Raw genomic sequence first — 20,141 nt, forward strand, 5'->3', positions numbered from 1 at the left:
ATAGATTGAGAGGAAGATGTCCAACAAGAACAACTTGGGGTCAACCATTGATGACTCTGGTTGAATTATCCTTTGACTTGACCAGCCGCTACGAATTGACCAACAAATTGAAACAATTAATAAATAGGGGAAGTTATATGAGTTATATTCATTTTTGTTTTTTTTATGTCTACCTTTCAAGCAATTCCCTTTTATATACCGAATTCATGTATTAAATTACTCTCGTTTCCATGGCTTCCCTATGTTTGTTACTTCTATTTTACATCAGAACTAGATTAGTTAATATTTTCTCTGTACGTCCAATTTTATAAATATTTTGGCTACAAACACACATATTAAGAACTTTGTTTTACTTACAAAAATAATTTAATATTTTAGTTAAAAAAATAATAATAAAGATAAAAAAATGATCACAAAATATTAAAAGCGTTTAAATTTATATAGAAAATGTAAGATATAAAGTATATCTAATAGAATGAAACAATATTAAGATAGTATTAGTTCTTTTTAACATTCCAATGAAATTTGATAATGTTTGTACCGGAGAATGATTCCTTCTCTAATTTTTTTTTTTAAAATAAAAATAAATTTTCTAGTTCTAGACATGTACATCTTTATCATATTGAGGATTAAAATATTATGTATGATTTTCTTCTAAATACCATTCGAAATCAGTGACTTTTAGATTTTATTTAAAATATTTTACTCGTTGTGCTATTTGTACCGGGTACTTTTACCAAAAGCTTATCTAAAAAAGTGGTAAAGATTTGGACAAAAAAGTCAGAACCAACATTACTTGAATAACGTTTTTTCGTAGAGTGAGTTTTGACAATGAGCAGTGTATTAATGGGAGAGACTCTTTCAGTGCAGTGGAAATTGTGGTTTCTGAATATAATAGGTAATTATGGTGACAATAATTATAAGTATTAGTATTTCCACTACTTTTAAATAGACAGCATATTTCCACAGCTTTAAGCACGCTCCTCTGATCGAAATTTCGCCTCGTGGATTTTGCAAATAGTGTTACAACAATTACCACCGGATTAAATATGATTTTTCTCATATTTAAAAAAGAAAAAAATGTGGTATAGTAAGTCATGTTGCATTCTTCAGAAAAAAGTAAGGCATTACAAAAATGTAAGGTCGTCCAGTGAGATGGTGGAAGATAAGCTTCATTGTCCAGAGAGAAGTAGTTTGGAAATAATTTTAATTTATGATATATAATGGATATATATGTACGTAAAATAATTAATTGTTGAGATATCAATCCGAATGAAGATGTAAGATCAACATAAACGAAGAAATCCGATATGCCGATCTTTGAAAGTATGGTTTGTTAATGAGTTTCAGTATTATTAATTGGATCTAGATATAATTTGGAATTAATAAGCTTCTGGGGATTGGTTGGCTACTAACGACGGTTTATGAACCATCCCGTAGCTGTAGTTATCAGTTGCAACGATATTAAAATAAAGGGACAAGAGACGAGTTTAAATTAAGACCAATTACTTTCAAGTTCAAAAACCAAGCTTAACTAATAACTACAATAACCAGTAAAATATTTTGGAGAAGTGAGAAAGGAACTGACAGGTAATATTCGGTTTTTATTTGGTGGATCTGTCATTGTCAATTTCGGAGAAATTACCAAATAGAAAAATAAAAAATGTAACAATATTCATATTTTTTCTTTTTAGTTTGTTGATCTCTCCAAGACTCCAAGTTAAAATCTCCAAACGAAGCAATACAAATCTTACCTTTACGAGCACAAAGTCGGATTTATGCGTTTAACGTCATGATGATTAGTAGATGTTTTGTGGTGGTCAAGAATATAATATGCAAACAATTAATGATGGGTCTAGAAGAAGTTAATGTTGTAACAATGAATACTCGTCAGACATTTTGGAAGAGAACACACAAAAATTAAATTTTTGTGTGTCAAAAAGTCAGTCCTCTCCTTAGCGTTTTCCTTGCGTCCTAATAATGCGAAAGGTAAAAGCGTCATATTTATTGGGTCCACGTATAGATGCGAAAAGACTCGTTCTAAAAACTCAAGCCCAAAAGACTTTTACCGGGTCGGATATATCATTGATTACAAAGGATCACTAAGTCAACAGAAATGACTTGACCAAATCGATCTTATGATAGATAGACACACGACACAAACTCTCTTTATATAAATCTCAAGAAGATTCTTATATGTGAGTCCAAAGAGCAAAAAGGAAGAAATAGAAACCAAAGCCATGGAGAAGATGATAGAACCACGGGACAACACAAGAGAATCAGAAGATGAGGATGCGTTAAAGCTTCCAGGGTTTAGGTTTCATCCGACGGATGAGGAGCTTGTAGGGTATTATCTCTCTAAAAAAGTGCTTCTCAAAAAAACGAGCAAGATTGATGAGATCGTCAGCCAAATTGATATCTATAAATTTGATCCGTGGGATCTTCCAAGTAAGTTTGTTTTACTCACTCTTGCTTTTTTCTGTTTTTTGCACTCCAAACCATGCAAACACAAATAGAAAAAAAATTAGGTCTAACTTTTATGAGAAAAACAAAAGTAAAGTCGTGTATGCATGTTTGTGAAGTAAAATTAACACATAAATTATTGTTATAAACTGATGATCAAACATAATTTTTGTTTGAAGGGTCGAGGAATACAGAGAAGGAGAGCTACTTCTTTTGTAAGAGAGGAAGGAAATACAGAAACAGCATAAGACCGAACCGAGTGACTGGTTCCGGTTTCTGGAAAGCCACAGGGATAGACAAGCCTGTCTATTCCGATGGATCCAACAAAGCCGTGATCGGTCTAAAGAAGACACTCGTTTATTACCTAGGAAGCGCCGGGAAAGGAAACAAGACGGATTGGATGATGCACGAGTTTCGTCTCCCTACAGCCAATGACACAATCCCCGGTGGCCCTACACACTCTAACCCTACTCCAACTTCCTTGCTACACGCGGTAAGTTTGCTATCTCTTGATCATGATCATGCATGGTTGGCCACTATAAACGCTTCACATGGCAAAAATACATAGGGTTTGAGAAAGAATGCTCATGGATGGTTCTTATTAACTATATAATTGCAGGAAGTATGGACGTTATGCCGGATATTTAAGAGAACTGTGTCTAGTCGAAAATACACTCCGGACTGGAGAGAATTAGCAAATGGCAAACGTGTGAAGCAGCAACAATCTAATTACCAAGAAGCTTATATAAATTTTGGGGACAATGAAAGTAGTAGTAGTACCAACGTGATGAACGTTAGGGAAGGCAAAGGGAACTACGAGAGAAGCGTTTTCCAGCTTCAGCAAACGCCTTATCAACATCAAAACCAGCCAATTCTCATGGACACCACACACGTTGATTCGTTTCAACATTTCTCCAACGATAACATTCACCATGAAACCTACGAGACTTGGCCGGACGAGCTTCGATCGGTTGTGGAATTTGCTTTCCCACCTTCTTTTCTTAGTTAGATCTCTAGAATAATTAACAACTAATATGTATACATATTACATATTACTAGCTTGGACGTGTTGTATCATCAGATCTCTACTGTATACATGGATCGTGTGTATATGAATATGCACCTGTTTGAATTCTCAGGTTGATCCACACGTATATAGTATGTATTAATGTCAATTTAATCTCGGGAACTATTTGCATATTTTGTTTTATTAGCCCTCTTATTTTATGTTTTTCGGTTAGACGAATAGTGGACTTGTGGTCTTGTTATCTTTAATAAAGTAACAAAAGCGTTTAAAAAAACATTAAGAAGCCCACAAAGGAAACAAAGCCCATTAGGTGGAGGAGATGAAACGATGGAACTTCTTGTCTTGTCACGGATGAGAGAAATATTGGAGAGAACCATTGGAGAGAAAGCAGAGTTACTTGCCAATTTCGAATTCTGAGAGCGAAGAGCCGAGATTCTGTTTGTAGTTTGGATGATGAATACGATTGTTCATGTTCCTTTTATCTCCAGATTTCGTAAATTCGTCAATTTAAGAGACGATTAGCTCAGTTTACAATCGAGTCAGTATATATCGAATTAAACTGCAGAGGTTTTGGGTGTTCCCGAGACATGACTAGGATATGGTTCAATAAACAGTTGGAATTGGCGTGAAAATTGTAGATAGGTTAAGCTTTATACTTCAAATCATGCAATCGAGTAGTCTGATATCATTTTACTGACTGATTCCACTGGTTATCCAGTAGCCAACTATGTACGTGTGATTGATTGTGTAGTAATTTCCGTCTTGTACTTTGTAAGTTGGGTTCTTATTCTGCTGCATTTGGCTATTCCGTGTCTGATGACCTTTGTTTTTTCCTTTTGCAGCTTTGTTAGAGTCTCATTTAGATCCATGTCTCTTTGCTTTAATTGGTCACAATGCTTCTTCTGGTTTTATTGCAGCGGAAACGGTTTATTGAACAAACGAAGACTCTTTATGGTATGAATTTCCTGGCATCTGTTTCAAGTTTACTTTCTAAAACCTGGAAGTTCGGCACATGAGCAGTTCCTTTTAGAACAGTTTGTTTACTTAAACCTTTGACGCCCTTTTGTGTACTGGTATAAACCTCCTGCCTCTTCTCTCATCTGTTTCAGGCTTCGATTCCACCCTTCATATTACAGTCGCAATTACAAACTAGTGTCAATGAGAGAACCCAATTCGATCAGAGGTATGCTTTCTCTTCTTGACAACAAGTAAAGTAAACAGGGTTTCTGTTTCTCCACTTCCTTTTATGGTTTTGGTTTTGAAAAGTGAAATCTTTATGTGAAAGTTCCATTTTTTTGTTTTAATAGGATTTGAGATTAATGAGTAATTTAAAATAAGTGAGCCTATTTAGGCCCTAAAGACAAAAAAAATCCTAACTTTTTGTCTTTTTTTATTAAACTAAAATATCAGGGTCATGATTTACAATCTTTATTTTTTCTTGATACTTTTCATGATTTTAGTTTGTAAAAAAAAATGTATAAAATCATAAACCAATAACACCATAATTAAAATCATTAAGAATCATAGATTCATTTGTTTTAGTTTAATAACATCAATTTTTAATGACTTTATTAAATTATGAATCTAATAACTCAAAATTTATGAAGACTTTAGATTATTTTGTATAAATCAAAATCTAATAACACTAACTGTTAACAGAATCTTATAAAATCTTAATTTAATTACACAAGATTTTTTATAACATTAAATCGCTAAAAATTTATATAAATCGTAAACCAATAATACCCCCTAATTTTTTTAAAAAAAATAGGATTTCAGATTAATGAGTAATTTAAAATAAGTGAGCCCATTTAGGCCCTTAAGACAAAATAAAACCCGACAGAGATTCTCTGTGTGAAACCCTAAATATTAAAATCAGAAGGCAAAGGCACTTTCTTATAATATACAGAGAGTAACGCTTCTGCTCATCTTTTCACGTCCAAGGCTGCACCCGTACTCGCTCCAGGTTGGTTAAGATTTTAGTTTACCTTCGCTCCCTCTTCTTCTTCTTCTTTTCCCATTTATTAATTTTTTACAGATTGTTGATTCTCTCTTCTTCTCTCTACTGCTGATCTATGAATTCTAGTATTATTTTCCGATAATTTTCTTACTGTCTCTTCTTTCTCTGCAGAGAATTTTGTAGGCGTGAGGAAAAAAGCAAGTCAAGATGGTAAGCTTTTTTTCTTTTCTTTCAGAGTACTATTCATTTATTTTTTGTGTAGTGATCTGCCTTGTGTTTTGTTTAACACGTTTTTGTTAAAAAATCTTGCAGGTGAAGTTTACAGTTGAAGAGCAACGGAAAATTACGGATCGTAAACACAACATCCGTAACATGTCTGTCATCGCCCATGTCGATCATGGTATTTATCTCTTTAAAAATTGTTCGTTGTATATGAATCTCATATCACTCTGTTTTTATGGCTTATTGATGTTAAAGTATAACATAACATAAAAAAACGATTTTATTTTATATATCTTTTATTTATATAGTTCTGTTTCTTTTTTGTTGATGAAATATTTGCTCTTTTATACATATGTTTGCTAAGCATGTGTTTTTTCTATCAAACTTGATACTAAATAAAAGTTTTGTGATCTTTTAATGATAGGGAAATCTACACTTACGGATTCACTTGTTGCTGCTGCTGGTATCATTGCTCAAGAAACTGCGGGTGATGTGCGTATGACTGATACTCGTGCTGATGAGGCAGAACGTGGTATCACCATCAAGTCCACTGGTATCTCTCTCTACTATGAGATGACTGATGCGTCTCTGAAGAGTTTCACCGGAGCTAGAGATGGCAATGAGTACCTGATCAACCTCATTGACTCTCCTGGACACGTTGACTTTTCTTCAGAGGTCACAGCTGCTCTCCGTATCACTGATGGTGCTCTTGTGGTTGTTGACTGCATTGAAGGTGTTTGTGTGCAGACTGAGACTGTGCTCAGGCAATCTCTTGGTGAAAGGATTAGGCCTGTTTTGACTGTCAACAAGATGGACAGGTGTTTCCTTGAGCTTAAGGTTGATGGTGAGGAGGCGTATCAGAATTTCCAGAGGGTCATTGAGAATGCTAATGTCATCATGGCCACGCATGAGGATCCTCTCCTCGGTGATGTTCAGGTTTACCCTGAAAAGGGGACAGTAGCTTTCTCTGCTGGTCTCCACGGATGGGCTTTCACTCTCACCAATTTTGCTAAGATGTATGCTTCCAAGTTTGGTGTCTCTGAATCTAAAATGATGGAGAGGCTGTGGGGTGAGAACTTCTTTGATTCTGCAACCAGAAAATGGACGACCAAAAACTGGCTCCCCGACCTGCAAGCGTGGGTTTGTTCAGTTCTGTTATGAACCCATTAAGATAATGATCAACACTTGTATGAATGATCAGAAGGATAAGCTGTGGCCGATGTTAGAGAAGCTTGGTATTCAGATGAAGCCCGATGAGAAAGAGTTGATGGGTAAACCTTTGATGAAGCGTGTCATGCAGGCATGGCTTCCTGCGAGTACCGCTCTTCTTGAAATGATGATCTTTCACTTACCATCACCCTACACTGCGCAGAGGTACCGTGTTGAGAACTTGTATGAAGGTCCCCTTGATGATAAGTATGCTGCAGCTATCAGAAACTGTGATCCAGACGGTCCTTTGATGCTCTACGTCTCTAAGATGATTCCCGCATCTGACAAGGGCAGGTTCTTTGCCTTCGGTCGTGTCTTTTCTGGTACGGTTTCTACTGGTATGAAAGTCAGGATCATGGGTCCTAACTATGTCCCTGGTGAAAAGAAAGATCTGTATGTCAAAAGTGTGCAGAGGACTGTCATTTGGATGGGTAAGAAACAAGAGACAGTGGAGGATGTTCCTTGTGGTAATACTGTTGCTATGGTTGGGCTGGATCAGTTCATCACCAAGAATGGTACCTTGACGAATTAGAAGGAAGTGGACGCACACCCGCTTCGTGCCATGAAGTTTTCTGTCTCTCCCGTTGTTCGTGTTGCTGTGAAATGCAAGCTAGCGTCTGACCTTCCCAAGCTTGTAGAAGGTCTTAAGAGGCTGGCCAAGTCTGACCCTATGGTTCTATGCACAATGGAAGAGTCTGGTGAGCACATTGTTGCAGGTGCTGGAGAACTCCACATTGAAATTTGTGTCAAGGATCTTCAAGATTTTATGGGTGGTGCGGATATCATAGTGTCAGATCCTGTTGTTTCGTTACGAGAGACAGTCTTTGAGAGGTCTTGCCGGACTGTGATGAGTAAGTCCCCAAACAAACACAACCGTCTTTACATGGAAGCCAGACCAATGGAGGATGGTCTAGCAGAGGCCATTGATGAAGGCCGCATCGGTCCATCTGATGACCCCAAGATCCGATCCAAGATTCTTGCAGAAGAGTTTGGGTGGGACAAGGATCTTGCCAAGAAAATCTGGGCGTTTGGACCTGACACCACAGGGCCCAACATGGTGGTTGACATGTGTAAGGGAGTGCAGTACTTGAATGAAATCAAGGACTCAGTGGTTGCTGGGTTCCAATGGGCTTCAAAGGAAGGTCCTTTAGCAGAGGAAAACATGAGAGGGGTCTGTTATGAGGTGTGTGATGTTGTGCTCCATGCTGATGCAATCCACAGAGGATGTGGTCAGATGATCTCAACAGCAAGAAGAGCCATCTATGCATCACAACTCACGGCCAAGCCTAGACTTCTTGAGCCGGTTTACATGGTCGAGATACAAGCACCTGAGGGAGCTTTAGGAGGAATCTACAGTGTGTTGAATCAGAAGCGTGGACATGTGTTTGAAGAAATGCAAAGGCCAGGAACGCCTCTCTACAACATCAAAGCCTACCTTCCTGTGGTCGAGTCATTTGGTTTCTCAGGTCAGCTAAGGGCTGCAACCTCAGGACAAGCCTTTCCTCAGTGTGTGTTTGACCATTGGGACATGATGTCTTCTGATCCGCTTGAGACTGGCTCACAGGCTGCGACATTGGTAGCTGATATCAGGAAGAGAAAAGGTTTGAAGCTACAAATGACTCCACTCTCTGATTATGAAGACAAATTGTAAGCGGAACATAGCTCCTCTAACTCTTTCTCAAAGACTCTTATCTCCCTCTTAGGCTTGTTTATTGTTCACATTTTTGATTCAGACTTACACCCTGTTTTTTGTTCACTCTTTTTACTTCATAGACCTATCAATTCAGTAGTATTGTTTATACTAGTTGAGTTATTTTCTGTTTCATAACTTGTTTTTTTTGTTCTCTTCGATGACGAACGTCCTAAGCGTCGATAATAAACCTCTCAAGTCTGAAGCTGTATTGTTTTAATATAGAGTGAGAACAAAATATCAGGTCACATTTTTGCTCTTGTTGAGTTGTTTCTCTTGTTATGACTCTCACAGTTGGGTTCTTATAATAGCAGCATTTTTCAGCCAGTGAATTTAGTTAAACCAACCGGGTTCAAGAAGCATTTCTAGGTAGTCCTGAGCTTGTTTCGGCTTTCCCATCTTGTATTAGCCATAGATTCAGCCTTCTAGGTAGTCCTGAGCTTGTTTTTCAGAACTCTCTTTCCATGTTAGCGAACCATAAATTGGGCTTAGTTACTAGTATTGTGTTCCGCAACTCATTTTCTCTTCCTTCTTTATTGGCACATTTACAATGTTGTCTTTTTATTTTCTTTGATTTCAAGATGTGCTCATTCATGTCTTAGATATGTATCTTTAAACCAAACTTTTCAGCTCAACTAGAACATGTCATCGCCTCAACATAGTGGAGATCAAGAAAAGTGGCATGTGACTGTTTGAGTTTTAAGAAATAGGCAAAAATACATGTTATAAAGTTTGCAAGTTTATCACTGCCTTACGAAGTTAGATCAGCACTAATTTCCCACTCACTTGCCAAAATGCTAATATAAAATATGGGAACAAAGATACTATTGATTGGATTCTGCAGATGAAAAAAAGGTGTCGCAATCATCCAACTTAGGCATCTTGATTTTGTAGGGACTCAATCTTAATGGTCCATTTTTGTGGTGGATGGGGTCCCTTATTTGCTTTCTTGATTCAATTAAGTAATCGTGTTGCGTTGTTGTCTTGGCCTGCTGGACACTAAGGACACCATTCATCCATCACTTCACATCATTCATCTTCCTTACTATGTATGCACCACTATAATCATCATCACTATTATTACTTTGAAAAAAAAACTCTTATTGGAATCTTAGATTGTATAAATCATCATAATCTGTAGTGATCTTCGTTGTTTTGTTTTAATAAACAAATGAAAAGAATATTCCAAGTGTATAAGATAACAATAAGTTCAATTGCCATCTTTTAATTAGTGTCATCTTCGACCTCAAATCTCTCTTTTTACTATTTTTTCTCCTTTGACAAAGTAGCCGACGCACATCTTTTTTTTTTTTTCCATCACTTTTTTATAGCTTTGCCATATTCTCTATCTTGTGCATTTATTCTTCTTCATACCATCATTGCATTGCTTTACTCTTGTTTTCAAATTATTTGGTTATAAAAAAGGGTTATGTTATGATAATTGTTTGAAATGAAGACTCCATATTTCTAAATCTATCGACATTGAAATTACATATTGTATTATACTTTCACACTTGCCCCCACTAAAGAACTATACACGATATTAATAGTTAGATTTTTATTTTTTAGTGGTTGGTTCCTAATGTGGACAATAACCAAACTATTTCCTCACCTTTTTTTCATCCATACGAAAAGTACAGTCTTTACTTGTAATTGTTTCATGTCTTGTTTCTATCCAATATATCAATGTCATGTCTCAACCATATATTGTTTTTTGTCTCGGATGGAAACATAAGCTTCTAATTATATCCCTCATCTAAACCACATGGTGTTTTGATATTTTGTACCATTTAGTGGGTGAGAGGATGATATTTGCATAGGTACAAATTAAAATAAATTTCCCAAAATTAAATCAGAAAAAAGGATTAGGTCAAGTGGGCAACAATGGTATAGGCTATTCCTTTTGCTTTAAAGCCTTTGATATCCTCTCACCTCTCTATTCCAAATTCATCTTTGTGTCGTCCAAACTAAAGCACATTTATATCTGTCACTATAATGTTTAAATTGTTACTTGTTAGTATATGATGGCTCCAAGATCTGACCAACAAGAAGATATTAAGACATTATATAATGTGGCTTTAGCAAATTGATACAAATTAAACTATCATGAACAAATAGACTTCTGCATATGTCCCACACCACAATTAAAACAGGAAATGATCAAGATTCTAGAGTGCGGAAGTGAGAATTATGTGCCTAATACTTTGATATAAGGTCTGATGGTACCCACTCGTAATCTGATCCTTCATTCCAATTTTTGTTTACATTTTTCTGGTTAGGAATTTGATTACATTTTTGTTTGGGATTAGAGAAAAAAAGACGCATAATTCATATTTTTAGTGTTTTTGCGGGTTGTAAAAGCAAATGCCAATGAACACGTTACATTTATTCTAGTCTATATATGTTTGCGTTTTGACTTTCAATTCCAACATGATAATACTATATGCATACATACACAATCACAAACATGGCAAATGCAACAATTTTCAACTTAAATAAACAATCAATATCTTAATCTGTCGACTGTGTCAAAGACTATGGACGACTTTGATAAAAAACCGAAAGTTGCGTTCCACTTTGGTTTGAAAGGTAGAATATTTAGTAAAGAGTTGTGAGAAAGAAGAAAAGATAAAGAAAGGAGGCCATCAATATATATCATAGTTGTTCCATGGTTGACATGGTACACCATTCATTATGAATATGAGGTCTCATCCAAGTTTTTTGAAAAGTATATTTGATTTCTTTAATACATATTCCCTTCGTTTCATAATATAAGTTGTTTTAGATAAAAGCACGTAGATTAAGAACATTTATTTTTAAAAAGTTTAACCAATTAGAAAAGAGACTACATAATATAATTAATCATAAATTATTAAAATATTATATAATTTGCATAAAAACTTGAAAACAACTTATATTGTAAAACAAAAATTTTGGTCAAAAACAAAAACGGATGGATTATTTGATACATAGTGGAGACGTTGATTGTTAGAGGTTAGGCTACAGAACAAATGAAAACCGACCCACAAATCAATCAATTTCGAAATCATGATGACATTAATTCGTATAACTTTTCTAGTGCCGTCTTTCCCTTGGAAATTTCTTCTCTTTTTTTTGTGTGGAATATATTATTACTCTTTATATAAAAGAGGAATCATATTCATTCATCTTAATACATGGAAAAGCAAAAGATGACTTTGATGATTTCCATTCAAAAATAAACTATAAGAATGATAAAATCCCGAAAATGAATTAAAACTTTACAACGTGACCCCACTCGGAAATCTAACAAATTTTCTTCTTTTAGTACTATTGGTGTTTACTATATTGTTTGGAGTGTATAATGTGCCACTGTATTTGACTTTTGTGATAAGAGGAAATACTTTTGGAAAAACTGTTCGATGACTCTATCAGATGGTGAAGGTGACTCAGACAACATAGAAGAAGGTTACTTAGCTCTTTCATGACGATGCAGCCCACTTTCATAATTATCATATTTGAATACTAATAATTAAAATGTGAAAAGTCGGTTTCAAAACACATCCAATAGTCATTTTAAAGAGCCAAATAACCAAAGAAAAGAAAGTAATATGCTCTTTATAATATAACAACAACTATGTGATCTACATAAACTATGCGTAGAATTTTATCAGCATGTCACCTGGAAACATACGTTCTTCTTTTGAACTGTATTTTATAAAATTAAGATGAAGTTTAAATACGATAACGTGTAAGATGGGCTAGTTTTGTTTTGATATTCTAATGGGAAGTTGAGGAAAGTTCCAAGTGTGTGGAATCAAATTCACGTGTTGGAGAAGGGGAAAATAAAGGAGAAACGGTCCCCTCTGTGGGCCCATTACGGCCCAAATATTGTTTATTTTTTCTGAAGAAAATAGGAAAGCAAATTGTGGACCCGGCGGTGCGATGTGGATGTGCTTGTGTAATGTTTTAATGTTTTAAATGCCAATTTTTGTCTTCTTTTTAAAAAAAAAAAAATTGTGGACTCCACTTTTAAGATTTGTTCCCTAAATAAAATAGCTTCTTTCTCTACCGACAATGTTCTTTTTACCATTTCTTTTTGCTTGCTTTGATTACCAATTCGTATGTTCACTTAATTAGCTACGAAATCGTACTACTGTATTAGTAAGTGTATTATATTCTATGATCTATCATATGTGGTGGTGCATAGTTGCGTATTGTGTTGCGTAGGTGTCGCATTTACATGAACTAATCAAAAGATAGTGGAGAATGGAGATTATCTTTGGCATCTAACATGTGTTAGAGGAAAAGCTAAGTTATTAATTATTGTATATCATTTTCTTTGTGTTGTCAATATATAAAAAGAGTCGAAAGTCTAGGCTTTATACCAGTAGTACTGCTGAGATTTTTAAAATAATAGTAAAAGAGATCGAGGAGTAATAGTTTGACGTGACTTGATGATCACAATTGCAACGTCCGTATAGATAGATATCTTTCTTTTATTGATAACAAATGAGTTAATGGCACAAAACTACAAAAGTAGCGTGAAGGGACGGCAATAATAATGTGAATGTTGATGAATCCATCCCCCGGGACCATTCCACGATAAGTTCAGAGTCGTGCCCAAATTATTATGTACTATATATACGACATCATCAATGATAAAGTGTTATATTTTAGCGGTGAATTTTATACGATACTCTTTCCATCGATATAAATGTTTTCAGTATTTATTTCTATATATCAAGAACAACTCTGCATTCAAAAAGATGTAAACAAAAAGGACAAATAAATAAATCATGATTCAATATTACTACTAAAAAAGTGGCGTGAAAGAGAACGTGAACCAACTGCATTTCACATGCTTCGAACCCTCATCACCCTAACGCATAATTATCCCTAAATTAGTGAATTACTCCATTATTCTATTCAGTCAAAGTTCCTTCAAATTCATAATCTATAATAACCGATTACTTAATGATGACGTGGTTGATTGCATGATAGCATATAGATACAGAGCATTGAATGATTTAAAAACCAAAATATTAACATTGCAATATGTTAGAACTTAGAACCAAAGAAAGAATATTTTAATTTAGTTATATACTATAGTATTATTATGTTTAATACACGAAAGGAAGGTGGTGATTGTGTTGGGTGGAATGGAGGCAGTCAAATACTTAAATATTTCTTTGATATGAAAGGGACAACACAGGCGTGTTCTTGACGCGCCTTGATTCTCTTAAATCTTAATTCCATTCTTCCTAATCTAAAGCTATATCTTGAAACCTATCAGTTCATGGGCCATTTAAATCAGTACGTTTCCAAAACTTTTTTTTAACCCTTATCTTATCAATTTTAAGCCTTTTTTTTAACCAACGTACGAATCTTACTTTATTTTTTATTTTTGGTTTTAATGCTAAGACGACTAGGGCGAATCTACTACATCTTGGTTTTTCGAATATTTTGGTCCAAAAGGAAGATATGCTTCTATTGTTACTTGAAATATGACAAAGCAACACTAATAAAACTGTTTTAACATTTATTTGGTAAACAGAGCCGTTTTGGGAAGTAAAAACGCCGGAAGAAGTGGAACAGACAGAACACAAGACGAGATTTTGGTGGACTTAACGAGTTTTACTTTAGGATACTAATACTATAAGGGTATGAGACCCACTCTTTTTACCCAGCGAGATTTGCGCGCGCTCTCCACGTCAGCTTTTGCCACTCCACCGTTATTTCTCCACGCGCCAATTCTAACGGCTAGTCAAACCTTGGTGTCTCTATTAAGCTAACTTGTGCTTTAACCCTGCTACACAGTGTTTAACACACTAACTTGCACCAACCCACTCCTGAAGTCTTTTAGCATCAGTTCTCTCTCGGGTATAGAGGAAAAGTTGATATGGCTTTTTATTTTTGCTTTTGGTTTAATGGCCTGTCACGCATAACCCACGATTTCGACCACTTACTTTAGTCTTTGTATCGAATATATCATTTTCTAGAAAAACACAACAAAAAAAAAAAACGATTGGGCAAAAGTATATGTTAAAGAAAAATTCAAGCTTGTGAAAAGTGACGTTATACCCCTACTACTACTATGTTAAAAGACTAGTAGTTGAACCACACACAAAACTTTTCCACTTTTTTTGGTGAAAATTCATACAAAGATGGGAAATGACATTGAAAGTGGGTATAAACCTAACCCACGATTTTTAGCAACAGAGGTCCCTCGTGAACCCCTTACGAAATTTAAAGATCTGACACATATGTCAAAGATTCGTGTTCCATCATCATCATCACCATCCAAACAAAAAAAGAATGAACAGTTTTTAACCAAGAAACTTTTGTCTACTATTTACTTTTTTTGGGGGCATTTACATTTTACTGGTATTGGTTAGGTCTAAGAGGAAAGATTAACATGTAGACTAGCGGTCTTTGGAGATTTACATATAGGACAAGTGTTGAGTGAAGAGCCACACACAGAACATAGACACATGTGTCTGCACGGTAACAGTAACACACTTGCTTCTCCTTTCCCACAGCTTCTACACATACTCATCCCTACCCTACACATCTTTTTCGTATCCTGCGCCTCTCCCGCTAACTTCCACCGTTCTTCCTCGCTATCACCTTCGTCGTTGCTACCGCAACAAGACTGTGCGTCGTCAGCCACCGTGGGCGGCTCCTCCCACCGGTTACGCTCCACGGCTGCGAGAACTTGTTGCAAGTTAGAACGTAGGGCGTTTACGGTGGCTTCATTAGACTGTGCCACGTCACGCCATATCTGATTCTCTACGCACAAAGACTTAACCTTCTCTTCGAGAAAGAGGTTTAGTTTCCCGATGTGATTTATCTCATCGTCTTTGGCTCTTAGTGTCTTCATCAAACCTTGTTCGACGGCTTCCACTATCCTTCTCCCTTGTGTTTTTCTCTTCTCTTCAATCTCCATTCTCATTCTCTCAACCTAATAATGGAATTGTTGAAGAACCCATCAATTTATGTAAACCAGAAAAATTAACAAAAAATATACTCAAAACATATTAGATAAGAACTTACGTGATTAGAGATCAAACGATCGATATCGAAATGATGTTGTTGAACGTTAGAAGACAAGTCTTGGCCAAGGAACATAAGAGGATCGGTGGGATTTTTCTGAATTTGCATATAAGCGGAAGGGTTTAGAACAACGGATTCTTCTCTAGAACGTTTTCTCGACGACACAGGACGAAGAAAATCGACGTTGTTGTCGCTGTTGAATGTGAGAGAACTATCAACGGACTGTATCGTTGGTTTCATGGATTGATGAACCAAACGATCGACTGGTGAGATGTTGTAGATTGGGTTAAACAGAGAAGTTTGACATTCCACGGTGGGGTTAAACGTCGGAACGGTGCCGTATCTCATCTGGGTGTTATAGACTACACCGCTTGCTTCAACGGGATGAATCATTTCTCTGTAAGGAAAAAATAAAAACACCTTTGACGTTAAGATACTGAAAAGAAGAGAGGACAAAGGAAACAGAGGAGATTATAACAAGAAATTTTCTGTACCTGTTGGAAGAGAACAGAGGATTTAGATGGTGAGCTTCAACGGCCATTGTTTTTGTTGACTATTGAGAAAACTTGTTCAAAGCTATTTTTAATGGAGTGATTCAGAGAACCTTTAAAAACGTGAATGCAACGAAAGATGGAAGAAGAAGACGTTATGTTGAAGAAGTTGTGGGGGGTTTTTAATTACGGTTTCTGCAGAGAGAAGGAGAAACTAAAAAACAAATATCAAAGCAGAACCCAACACACTCTTGTCTGCCAATTTATAGAGAACAGAGAGGAAGATGTGATGTTTTATTTTATTTATTTTTCTGTAATTGGCATTTTGTTGTTTTCTACTATCAATTTTTTTAATAATTTTAATTAAGCATGAGGATTCTTCGGTTATATCCGGCTGACCAGTGACCATTAAAGTAGTTGCCTTTTCCAGCGTTTCTTCATGAGAGAATTAAACAAAAAAAAACTTTGACAAGGACAGCTGTAAAATCTTTGGTTCAGAGGTTACGGTCAAAATCATAATTTCTATATCTGCTCTTTTACTTTCTCTGGTTTTTTTACTTTAAACTTCCTATTTCTCTCTTTTTTCGCCTAACTCTTCTCTTTTCTGCTTCGTCTTTAATTTTATGGATGGTCAAACCTGACAATTAATAGATCTTATTGGTAACAAAAATGTTTGGTGTAAGTTACTTACTTGCACCGTTGTAAGATTCATTGTACACATACGTAAATGCGAATTTATAAACGGCCAAAACATAATGGTACTATACAATAGAGGTGGCTCATGTGACAAGACTTGCAAGTCTTGTGACTATCTTAAATTATTAATTGCTTTATCCTTTTAAAAACCAAAATCAAATCACAAATATATATTCAAAACATGCCATTATCTAATTATATATCATCCTCTGTAGTTGAATTGGAAATAACTCTCTATAATAAATTGCTTTGCATGCATGAATTTGAATTTCTGAATCAATAAATGATTTTATTCGTACATAAATATTGCTTGCTTATCCGTTGGAGGACAAAGGCCGTAAGATTCCAACGGGGCGAATCCGTAAAAAGAGCCGAGAGACGGTCACTGACAACGCCACGTGACAATACAGACAAAATCTTAAGGTTCTGGGACCTTATGGTCCACGTGTGATGGAGTTGCCGGGATACGAGGGTCGCATGGGCACGTGTGGACTGCCAGCTTGGCACTATTCCCCTCTTTATTTTTTTTTTATTTTTTTAATTGGAAGCCGTTGAGAAAGGTACGGTGTACCCACCGCTGCTTCTTTACCTCTTTTCTAATTTTCCTATTTTATTTTATAATCTTTTATTTATGTCAGTTACTTTTTCACGGTTCTCGTTGCCACGTCTGTTGAACTAACATCTTGCCACGTGTCTTACAAACTTCTCTTTGTTATTACGACTAGTGTCATTGCCACATTAATAGGAAAACTAAATTAGTCTCTTGTTAATTTGGCGTATACTTACAATCTCTAATAAAAAAATTTGGTTCACGACGTTTTCAAATTTTGTTTTCAAATATTTTTTTGACTTTCTTTAATATTTGTAGGAGGATGCAGCTTGGCTTTGTTAATGCATGTGTACACCTAGTTCCTTTGACGATCAAAAATAATCAAACTATTATATGTCAAATTATTACACTTTGAAGTTAAATAATATTAGTCGGGCATTATCGTATTTATAAATAAAAGCCACCGCAAGATAAACTAAGTTATCTTGGAAATGCTAGAGCACGAAGAGAGGGCATAGAATCACGAGGTTAGCATAGCAAACGCATCAAGATGAGCATGCCTTTTGCATCATCTGCTTTTCAGACATTATCTTTAGTCTTTTTATTAACATTTAGTCGTATTATGCATTTTCTTATTGTTTGGGTCGATCTGACATCGTACAATTATCATTTCTTTATCTTCGCTGACAACTCAAGTATAAAAATAAAAACAAAAGACAAGTTGCTAATAGCAAAAGTCGAGGCTCATTCTAAATTCTATTATTAAAGAATCACAATTATAGTCGAGATATCCCGTGGAATTAAACTAAAAATTTGCATAAACCAACGGAATATAAAAGATTATTTGAATGAGTCTCACGTCTGAACTACTTGAGCTTAGGGGCAACAAAAGTGGTCTAATGCTGTACACATGCTCATCATCTCATTTTGTTATAGCTAAGATTAAGGTTTAAGTTTCTTTCTTCTGTTTAACACTCATTATTTTCATTTTTGAGCTGTAAGTACTTTTCTTTTCGTCAATTAGGCTTAAACTTTTTATCTATGATTTTTTTCTAAGTATTGCAAAGGCATCATCAAACTTAAGAAAAAATAAATCCATATACTTCCGTGTATATTTCAACGTATGATTCGATTACTTAACTTTAACAGAAGGTGTGCAGTGAGGAAATCATGAAAGAAATATCAAATAGTACTAGAATTGATTTTTGGTTTGCAAGAAAAATAAAATGAAGAAGTAAGAATATAAATGTAGGTGATGGTTTTGGCGTGCCTGCTTTTGAGGGCAAAGGCATGACTCCATTGAGTTGATAAAAGTAGTTTATTTTCTTTCTTTTTCTTTAGTTGAACTTAAAAAAGTCGTTGATCTATTATTTTCCCACATCATCTCAACCGCTCACCATAATGAGAGAATCTCAATGTCACACAAACACATAATCGAACCTCTAACTTTTGTATACATAACAAACTTTATTATTCTTTTATCGAGGGAATCTCGTTTTCATCATCCCTATGTTCATAATATATCTCCTCTACCATATACATATGCTTGATAGACGTCATATATGCCATACATGTTAAAGTAGTTGTGTATATATTAAAGTAGAGAATATGGACATTGCATATATGTATGGCAATGTATAGATAATCGATATACGTAAAATACGTGAAAGCAATGCATCAGAAAAGTTGGTTGAGCAAAGAATTGGATACGGCTCGAGATGGCATCACATGTATTGGAAAAAGTGGAGCAATGTGTCATTATAATCCAAAACCCTCAATAATGTGTGTCCAATTCTTTACTACTTCCATAAGCTTACTTAATATCCAATTTGTTTTTATATTCTTACATTAGGAATAATGGATTCCTCTCTCGAGTTTAGATTTCAGAATGCAGCTCTTTAAACAAACAATTTTGCGGATTTGAAGTATTATCAAATGTCTTAGAAAAAACATTAATTTAAACCTCTTCTAACAAACCAATGTAACTTGACAACAACCAATTAGTATAAAGGAGCAAAATATATTATTACAAGAATTAGAAGCAACGGTGGTATTCAACGATGGAATTTATACGCGTATTAATATAAATAAATGAAAGATTTTGGTGGGGGAAGGGAAGTTGATATATAGATCAATGGAGCTCATTGTCAACATTCAAACATCTCATTACTTCTATCGGAAACACACTTAACAAAGACTTTAATTTCCACTCCTTCTCGCACCTCATTGTTACAAAACTTCTCATTTTTATTTATTTTGTCTACTCCATATTCCACGATATTTTTGACCGTTGCACTTGAATTCATGCACCAGCATGTGGACCCACCTAATCTATCTGATAAAGTTATAATTGAGTAGAGCAGCAAAAACTCATACGAATTTTCAAGTCTTTACACGTTACGTGGATCCAAGGCAATTTGTAGATCGAGACGGAGCCGTAATTATCGAGGACTCATATAAACAATATTATTAACGTATAACGTAGTATAAAATAAAAGAAACATCTCCATTATATGGGTTACTCACTCATGTACCTTCACCTAATCCTTCTGACCTATCCCCACGTTAACGTTTCATTTTGGAATCAGATGCCACCCACAACTAATCTCTCTTTCCATGTTTGATATGAATCGTATTTATCCTCTGTCGATAGCTCCAATTTGACTAAGTTGTCATATTTAAATTAATTAACTAGTGTGTTAATTAGCTGCCAAGATTGATTAACATATAAAATCTTTGGGTGAAGATAAGGAATCAACCTCACCCTCCCACCCACTACACATATGAACAGAAAACAA

General features: G+C 35.3%; 3 protein-coding genes, 2 long non-coding RNA genes and 1 other non-coding gene across 9 annotated transcripts; 4 read left to right on the plus strand and 2 right to left on the minus strand.

The window, feature by feature from the left end:
• The first annotated feature begins 2,198 nt into the window (after positions 1-2,198).
• Positions 2,199-3,673, plus strand: AT3G12910 (NAC (No Apical Meristem) domain transcriptional regulator superfamily protein). Its single transcript, NM_112127.4, has 3 exons — positions 2,199-2,448; positions 2,643-2,956; positions 3,083-3,673. Exons 1-3 carry the CDS (start codon positions 2,241-2,243, stop codon positions 3,470-3,472), a joined length of 912 nt encoding a protein of 303 aa, NP_187897.2. The 5' UTR covers positions 2,199-2,240; the 3' UTR covers positions 3,473-3,673.
• A 1,791-nt stretch (positions 3,674-5,464) lies between these two features.
• AT3G00300 lies at positions 5,465-8,753 on the minus strand. Of its 3 annotated transcripts, NR_143796.1 has the most exons (3): positions 6,950-7,199; positions 6,113-6,800; positions 5,465-5,615 (listed from the first exon to the last, which is right to left on the minus strand). It is a non-coding gene; the product is annotated as an uncharacterized misc_RNA (transcript). The 3 variants fall into 3 exon arrangements; NR_143797.1 differs by lacking the exon at positions 5,465-5,615 and having other exon boundaries at positions 5,981-6,800; NR_143798.1 differs by lacking the exon at positions 5,465-5,615 and adding an exon at positions 7,401-8,753 and having other exon boundaries at positions 5,983-7,255.
• Positions 5,658-8,775, plus strand: AT3G12915 (Ribosomal protein S5/Elongation factor G/III/V family protein; the record flags this gene model as incomplete). Of its 2 annotated transcripts, NM_001338012.1 has the most annotated exons (5): positions 5,658-5,660; positions 5,763-5,850; positions 6,097-6,812; positions 6,874-7,396; positions 7,496-8,775. In NM_001338012.1, 5 exons carry the CDS (start codon positions 5,658-5,660, stop codon positions 8,530-8,532), a joined length of 2,367 nt encoding a protein of 788 aa, NP_001319534.1. In that variant the 3' UTR covers positions 8,533-8,775.
• A 5,837-nt stretch (positions 8,776-14,612) lies between these two features.
• On the minus strand, positions 14,613-16,406 carry BRG3 (SBP (S-ribonuclease binding protein) family protein). The gene is made up of 3 exons (NM_112128.5): positions 16,101-16,406; positions 15,607-16,003; positions 14,613-15,514 (listed from the first exon to the last, which is right to left on the minus strand). The coding sequence occupies exons 1-3, from the start codon at positions 16,145-16,147 to the stop codon at positions 14,951-14,953; spliced, it is 1,008 nt and encodes a 335-aa protein (NP_566438.1). The 5' UTR covers positions 16,148-16,406; the 3' UTR covers positions 14,613-14,950.
• Positions 16,407-16,483: 77 nt separating this feature from the next.
• AT3G02605 lies at positions 16,484-16,688 on the plus strand. Its single transcript, NR_140929.1, has one exon. It is a non-coding gene; the product is annotated as an other RNA (long non-coding RNA).
• Positions 16,689-18,587: 1,899 nt separating this feature from the next.
• On the plus strand, positions 18,588-18,889 carry AT3G02615. The gene has a single exon (NR_140930.1). It is a non-coding gene; the product is annotated as an other RNA (long non-coding RNA).
• Positions 18,890-20,141: the final 1,252 nt, after the last annotated feature.

Source organism: Arabidopsis thaliana, chromosome 3, assembly GCF_000001735.4.
Source record: "Arabidopsis thaliana chromosome 3, partial sequence".
Taxonomy (NCBI): domain Eukaryota; kingdom Viridiplantae; phylum Streptophyta; class Magnoliopsida; order Brassicales; family Brassicaceae; genus Arabidopsis; species Arabidopsis thaliana.